At 34.8% G+C, this 8,439-nt stretch overlaps 1 protein-coding gene across 1 annotated transcript; it reads left to right on the top strand.

Moving 5' to 3' along the window:
- The first annotated feature begins 1,491 nt into the window (after positions 1-1,491).
- Calhm4 (calcium homeostasis modulator family member 4) lies at positions 1,492-5,555 on the top strand. Its single transcript, XM_076859816.1, has 2 exons — positions 1,492-2,049; positions 5,134-5,555. Exons 1-2 carry the CDS (start codon positions 1,492-1,494, stop codon positions 5,515-5,517), a joined length of 942 nt encoding a protein of 313 aa, XP_076715931.1. The 3' UTR covers positions 5,518-5,555.
- Positions 5,556-8,439: the final 2,884 nt, after the last annotated feature.

The raw sequence follows: 8,439 nt of genomic DNA, 5'->3' as shown, positions 1-8,439 counted from the left end.
TCTGTCTTAAATGACAATTTAGCTGGTACTAAGCACCTTAAAGACAGTGTCTTCTAGGGTCTATTGTTACTGATAAGAAGTCTATCTTTAGTGGGATATCTGTCTTTTCTTTTTTTGTAGCTATCAAGAATATTTCCTTTTTTCACATTCTGCATTTTTCTTTGCTGTGTCTAATTGTAAATTGATCTGATTTAGTTCTGCTCAGAACAACCAACATGCTCGTGATGTAAAAACTTGACTTTGATTTTGCTATTAGTTATTTCTTTTCATAAATATTGCTTCTCTGCCTCTCCTCTCTTTTTTCCCTTTGAAATTCCTACTAGATTGTGAGTTGCTTAATCTGTCTTCTGTTTCCCTCAGCTGTATTATTTTATTTCATTGTCATATTGCACTTTGTATAAGTTTCTCTGTTCTGCATTTTAAGTCACTAATTACATGTTTAACCATGTCCAGTTGAAAGTTTTGAGAAGAAAAATTTATAACCCCAACCAAGCCTAGTCCAAGGCCCTTCATATTGAAGCCACGCAATAAATATTTACCAATCAAATCAACACAAAATTACCTTACATATTTGATCATTTCATTAGTTACAGATATGCTAGTTAATTAAAAATAAAATATCACCTTTTTATATAAGAAAAAGATACCACATAAACAAATTTGCAACTTAACTTTTAAGGCAGCACATAGCAATATTCTGGGAACAGAAACAGATTTTAAATCTTTATGCAAAGTTAGAATGTTTTTCTTGTTATTTGGCTTTGGGGGTACCTAGGTTTATTCTTCTTTGGAAAATTTTTTGGGATATGGTAGAATCCTTAGGTTATGGACTTTCCAATGGACCCTAAGTTTCAGATTGTTCTAGTATTTGATAATATTCATTATTCTGTATATTGTAACTTTTTGATGATAGAACCCTCATCTAGTACAAAGGCAGGAGTGTCTCTGTTGCGCTTCCAGCACTCTATTTGCTGATGCTCAGCATTTTGTGTTGTACAAAGCAGTACACAGAGATAGAGGCAGTCTGTTTCACAAGCAAGCTATGCTCTTTTTTTTAAAGTAAGATTAATTTTTTTTTGTTGTTTGTTTAGTTGTCAATGGACCTTTATTTTATTTATATGCGGTGCTGAGAATCAAACCCAGTGCCTTACACATGCTAGGCAAGCGCTCTACTACTGAGCCCCAGCCCCAGCCCCACTATGCTCTTTTTACTCTTTTTAGTAGGAAGATATATTGAAAATTTTCTCAGTTTATACATACCAAATGAGAATTGAGATACTTCCATCTCTTCTATCTATAATTTGGTGTGTATTTATTAGGTCAGGATTCACAAAGTACCTAAGGAAAGATGTTAGAATCCTTTAAACATGTAAGTATGTCGGGTCACTTGACGTAACCAGTTAAACCAGTAAGAGCCCATAAAATGGTTATAGCTGTGGAGTCTGATGATCAGAAAAGGCCATAAGCTGATTTGTGGATGAACTTCCCATGATGAGCCTGACCCTCAACAATATTGTTTCTTCTCTGCAGAGAAGTGGAACCTTTATCAACTCTTTGATTGCAGTATTGACTATTGGTGGACAACAGCTGTTCTCTTCATTCACTTTCAGATGTCCCTGTCAAGTTGGAAAAAACTTCTATTATGGTTCAGCCTTTCTTGTCATTCCTGCTTTGATCCTTCTGATTGCTGGCTATGCTCTGAGAAACCAAATGTGGACGATTACCAGTGAATACTGCTGCAGCTGTGTCCCCCGCAGCCGGAACATCAGTCCCTTGGAGCGCAGCCTGGCTTGCCTTAGGATATTCAGCATCACAGGGAGGGCGCTTGTTGCACCATTAACATGGCTGGCGGTGACCCTGCTGAAAGGCAATTATTATGAATGTGCAGCAAGTGAATTTGCATCTGTGGACCATTACCCGGAGTTTCAAAATGTCACTGCCAGCAAACAAGAAGAGATCCTAGCTGGCTTTCCATGTGACAGGTCAACTCCTTCTAATGTGATCCTAGTAAGAGATGAAGTAGCTCTTCAGCACAGGTACCAGTCACAAGTAAGTTTTTCATTTTTATTTTTTTGGCACGCTATTCCATAATTTCTATAATACTGGAAACATCTCACATTTCTGCTACTTCTAGTATTGTCTGATTATGGAAAAAAACTAGATTCCATTCATCAAAATGAGTTCCACTGAGCAGTTGCATAGATTGTAACTAGGACATTGTGCTTTGGAGTCAGCAAACTGGGATTTAGTCTTGCTTTGCTATTCATTAGCCTGAAAAAATTTGATTAAGTTATCTATGTTTCACTTTCCTCATTTGTAAAATTGGGGTATTAATAGTATTTACTGCATAGAATGGTTGTGAGGAATATATGAGCAATATATTATATATCTAAAATCTAATAAATGATCAATATATCGTACATCTAAAATAACATATCTAAAATGCCCCGCCCTATGAATTTATATTAAAAATAATGAATTTTATGAATATGGTTAATACTGTATTGTAAATCCCAGCTTGCTGCATGTATGTTCTCACGATCTTGCTTAAAATTACAGGAAGCTTAATTATGATTTAAATATCTCCAATAATGCTTTTAAATTTGGTCAATCCATGGACAGGTTTGTGTCAAAGTATGGGATGGAGCGGGAGGAAAGCTTGAATCTACTACATTTATAGATTAAATTTTAGAAGTACAATTTTGCATTTTGTCAGGAGGGAAAAAGTCATTGCCTCCCATTAGCCTCTCCAAGGGATTTGGGAAAAACATACTTTCAAACCACTGTAATACAGTAAAAACATATTTTTTAAACCTCTTACTGCAAAGACATATAAGATTTCTTACCTATAGACTTTCAGTTATTAAAACTGAGGAATGCTAATGCAGTTTAATTGAAAAAAAAAACTATAATCAAAACAGACAATACTGAAGTGTTGCAATATGTTTAAGAAAAGTTAAAAATCCCAATAGGTTATGCTTTGTCTCAATTTGTTTTTTTTACACTAGCTCTAAAAGTCAGGCAGAGAGGAATCTTGTGAAGCTATGTGATAAGTCAAAAAATCAGGAGGACAATTATAAAGTTAAAAAATGTTCTTGCTTAAGGAAAAACTAAAATATAATAAAGATATTATGGTAAGATTTTCTTAAGGTCAAAATAAAATGCATACACAGATTACTATGAAAAAGGTCGTTTTATAGTTCAAAGTACCATTACCAGTAGGTTTTGCTTTTGTGACAACAAAACTTATATATTTTTAGATATTTATCATCTAGAGTATTGTATAAATATTTCATGTCTCCACTTTCTCATCATATTGAGAGGTGGATATTAACCCCATTTTACAAATGAGTTGCTAAAGTTCAAAGAGTTTATGTAACTTGTAGATGTTCACAAAGCTAATAAATGGTTGATTAAGATATCCAGAGGTCATAATGTTTCCATTTCACCAAGTTGCCTTCTGCAACCACCTTGAACTTCATTGTCTTTTGAAGAATATATGTTATTTTTCAGTTTGAGTTTTCTGAGTTGACCATAAAGTCATATTAAGTTAAAATTCCTTCTTTGTCCATGTCCCATTGTAAAATACCTCTGACATTAGTTTCACCCATTTCAGTCTATCTTCTACACACATGCCAAAAGTATCTTTAAATATAAGTTGGATGGTGAGGTCCCTCTCCCTAAAGTCCTTTTTCTACCAGCCTAAGCAGAAATCCAAATTCCTGGCATTACATACAAAGTCCTTCACGACTTCTTCTCCACGACTCCTATGAACCTGCGAATACAAGTTTCTTGTGGTTCTTCCAACTCTTCAGGCTGTTATATTCCTGTCTTCTTTCCTTAAGAATTCTCAACTTCTTGCATCTTGTGAACTTCTTTTATTCTAAGTCTGAATTACACTCGTTTGGCAAGTGTTCCTGATGTTCTTCTCCCTAAAACGAGTTCAATTCTCTTCTATTGTGCTCCTTTGGTGCCATGTTTACTCATACCAGAAACGATCACATTGTGCTGTCTTTCAGCATGCTTATTAATCTCTCCTTTTGGGTCTAAAGACTATAAGGAGAATAAATCCCCATTTGAGTCCCCATTACCAAACACCACAGGCTGCATAAGATAGAAAGTCAAACTGGAGCTTGATAAGTGATAGTTTATGAATTAATGGGCATCTAAGATGACATTTCTGCCACCATGATGGCCTCTATTCGGTTAAATTTTACAAACATAAAACTGTAGTTTTTAGCCTCTATAGAGGCTAAAACTTGCACAGTGCCATCCTAGTTACTCCAGGCTTGTAGACAAATAGCAAGATACAGAAGAGGTCTTCATTGCCCAAACTGGCTGCATACTGTTGTACTATTGGCTTCCCTAAATGTGGGGAACTTGTCTTTCTTAATTTATTTACAAAGCAATTGTTAAATATTAAAAAAATAATAATAAAAAGAAAAATATATTCTAAGACTAGAAAACATTTATGGTGGTCTTTAAAAGCATGCACTAAATACTAAATAGTCCACTTGAAAATAATAAAGTACTACAAGCTGCAATGACTGTACTATCCATAATAAATTTAGAGACTTGAGTTTCCTCACTGTCTTCTTTGGTTGCAAAAGAAAAGAGGAAAGAGTAATACAGGAAGAAATATCAATGAATACTTGTTGGCACATGATTGAAGACATTTTGGGAGGCTACCATTATTGTCTATCATACTATTATTTTTATCACCATCATTACCAAATATTCATTAAGCCCCCAAGGAATGAATGGGCCTGTACCTGATGATTTGAGAAGTAAGGCTGAGCTATAAGCAAAGAACAATGTTTATGTATCTTATGTAAGGTTAATTGATGGGTTATGGCGTCTGTGACTTAAAGAACAATACTTTAGAATCCATTCCATGTTAACTGGTCAAATTCCTTTGTAATCTGAAAGCCAAGTTGAAACAACTTGACCTGTCCTCTCAGATTCATTTCCACATCCAATGATCAGCTCTTGTTAATGTATTAGAGACTAGAAAAACAAAGTTTTTACTTATATTTAAATTCTCAGTTTTGTAGGAATCCCTCTTGACATGGCTGTTTCTTGAATATTTGATGTATTGATGCTTTCTTTTTTCTTCCTAATAATTATATGAAGATGCTGGGCTGGATTTTGATCACCTTGGCAACCATTGCTACTGTGGTCTCCTGCTGTCTGGCAAGGTGCTGCTCTCCCCTCACCTCTCTGCAGCATTACTATTGGACCAACCACCTCCATAACGAGAGAGAGCTTTTTGAACAAGCCGCAAAGGAGCACTCCAAGCTTCTCATTGGGCAGCGCATAAAGAAACTATTTGGCTTCTGTCCCGGGAGTGAAGATGTCAGACACATTCGTATTCCTTCATGTCAGGACTGGAGAGATATTTCAGCACCTGGTCTTCTATGCATGGGTGACACCTCACAAGGGCACTATAGCTTTCTTGGAGACAGGGTGGTTGAGGATAATGAAGACAAACCAGAAGGCATTGAATTAAAACCTTGATAATAGCACCTTTAACAATTCAAGTTATTTAACAGATATTTGACTTTATGATGATGGAGTTTCAATGCAATCTCTTCATCATTTTCTCTCTCCATTTAATATTTGTTGGTAGAAGTTCATCCAAAAATACTATTTCAGAAATCAGTTTGACAATTGTGTCCATCTCTCCCTTTTTAAAATTCATTGATGGTTTGGTAATGCCTACAGTGTCATATTGATCTAATAAAAATATGAAATTTTAAGTCACATCAAAATTTGCCTCTTCGTTCCATTATTTTCTATTTGTGAAAATTAATATTTCTGAGTGGCATTTTTTTTCATCTCCACGTTAGCTACCTCATTCAGCCATTGTGAAGACTAAATGTAATAACATCAGCAATATGTTTACTGCAGCACCTTTCATAAAGTGTTAATAAATTTTAATTTTTCTCTTCCCCTTTAAACTCTGTGTCTTCTATCATTGTTTTCCTTACCTCTAATTTCTGGCTTTCTCTATTTCTACCTTTATATAATATCTAGAAAGTTTCCACTGTCTCTTCCTCTTTCTTAAAATCTGAATATCTGACCTATTGGGAAGAACAATAAAATGCCTTGCTAAACTAATAACATGTGAAGAAGGTCTTCAGTCATCCTGCCATAATCAGGAGGAAGTGATGCCTTATGGTATCATCATTAGTATCATACTGTTATTTGTAGCATACTACATATTCGGAGCATTTTAATGGCCACTATATATAAGGGTTATTCTAGAAAACTTACTCTCTCTGCTCTACTACAGGGGTCCCATCTGTGCCTTTTATTTATCAAATTGCACCTTGCATTAGAAGTCTGTTTGGGAAACCAAGACTACTGTTTGTTCTTGTTTATCCATTACTATAACCCCAAAGGGGAAAATATGTCCCTCCTCTGCCTGCCTTTGCTATGTGATTTCTAGTATTTGACAATTTTCTAATTTATCTTGATTCTTCTTAAATATTTTTATTAGTGCATTATATGTAGTAGTGGGATTCATTATGCCATATTTGTATATGCACACAAGATAACTTGATCACTCTCATTTCCCAGTACTGTCTCTTTCCCTTCCCTCTTCCCTCTCATCTACTCACTCTACTGATAGCCCTATTATTTTTATTCTTATTATTACTTTAGCTTGTACATTGTAATTGCATGTATATATGGGTATATACACACACATTTGTATATATATACACACACACACACACACACACACATAGTTGTCAGTATATATATATATATATATATATATATATATATATATATATATATATATATGCAGGACTCATTTTAGTATGTTCATGTATGGACAGACCAAAATTTAGTAGATTTTGTTCCCCCAGTACTTCCTTATTCCTATGCCCTCCCCCCCTCCTCCCTTCCTCTGGATTCTCTTCATCTACTCTATTGGTTTTCCTTCTATTTTTGTGAGAAATGCCCCCACACACATTCTTTTTAATTCTGAGTTTTTTTTTTATCTCTCTGGCTAGCTTCCATATATAAGAGAAAACATTTGTCCTTTGATTTTATGAGTCTGGTTTATTTCACTTATAACAATGTTCTCTAGTCTCCTCCATTTACCAGCAAATGACATAGTTTCATTCTTCTTTGTGGCTGAATAAAACTCCATTGTGTATATATACTAAATTTTCTTTATTTATCTGTTGATGGGCACCTGGGCTGGTTCCATAACTTGGCTACTGTGAATTGTGCTGTTGTAAACATTGGTGTGCATGTATCACTGTAGTATGCTGATTTTAGCTATTTTGGATTAAAACCAAAGAGTGAGACAGGGGGGTCATAATTCTTTCTTATGTATAGTGTCTCCTGTCTGATTTTTTCATGTTTACTGAAGCAACGGGCTCATGGGCTAAAATGAGCAATCTGATGGCTTTCATTTATTCATTTCCTTAGCCAAAACAATGATCTCTTACTGTCAGTGGGCCAAACTGCCAATGGTCAACTTGACTTAGAAGATTCACTTTCAAGGAGAACAAATAGCTTGATTATCTAAAATTCAACCAATTTCTTATTAATTTATTTTTATACAATTATGGAGGATTTTATTTTGTGTCAAATGCTGGATCCTTCAATTTAACAAAACAAGTAAAAATGAATTTTTAAGGAAACAAAATGTTTTCAGGCTTTCCCCCCAACAAAAGGCTGTTCAGTGTCATATTTTGTAAGCACTGATGACTTGTGCTGCCTTATCATTGCTTATTAGTAATTTAGTCTTGTGCAACTCAGTTCATCTCTTTAGCCTTTCACTGTTTCACCTGTAAAATAAGGATAGTGGTGCCCTCTCTTCTGGAAACAAGGAACTAAACAAATTCCTGAGGTCTTTTTCAGATTGAATGACTTTAATATTTACGTTTATAGGTATACAGGTCAATATGTACACATCCTTCTGAAGTGAGTAGGACCAGATTGCTTCTCCTGGAAGAAAAATATTACCAAGTTTGATTTTGAGCATTCTCTAAGACAGATACGGGCATTCTACTTTTAAAGAATGTTAATGTACTTTTTGCATGCGGCTAGGAAAGTTGCTGTAGCTTATCAATTAACCATATACTCAGTACATTGCAAGAAAGACATTAAAAACAAAACATGTGTGTCATGGAAGGAAATTAGGATTCTAGTTCCCTTTGCTACATGAGCTGGCAAATATAGAAAGTCTCATCCATTTCATCCTTAAAATTCTCCTCAAGCTTGAAAATTCTATGGCTCTATTTACATGAGATGTTTTGAAACTTCTCTGTAGTAGGACTTGCTAGTTAAATCAGCCCTTTATACCATGCTCAGAATTAGTTTATTGGTTTGCAGGAACTATACCACAATAAAGACACTCCAATAGGATATTCAATTAAGAGCAAAATCAAACAATGTATGAAGTTTTAGCATACATCA

The sequence above is a fragment of the Callospermophilus lateralis genome, chromosome 6 (assembly GCF_048772815.1).
Source record: "Callospermophilus lateralis isolate mCalLat2 chromosome 6, mCalLat2.hap1, whole genome shotgun sequence".
NCBI classification, from domain to species: domain Eukaryota; kingdom Metazoa; phylum Chordata; class Mammalia; order Rodentia; family Sciuridae; genus Callospermophilus; species Callospermophilus lateralis.
The sequence above is the reverse complement of the archived record's forward strand: the minus strand, read 5'-3'. Positions and strand labels throughout refer to the sequence as shown.

Excerpts from the sequence above, each read along its gene's own strand:
- Calhm4 (XM_076859816.1), top strand. The coding sequence starts at position 1,492 with ATGAGCCTGACCCTCAACAATATTGTTTCTTCTCTGCAGAGAAGTGGA. Across the intron at positions 2,050-5,133 it reads AGCACAGGTACCAGTCACAA|ATGCTGGGCTGGATTTTGAT; the intron begins GTAAGTTTTTCA and ends AATTATATGAAG.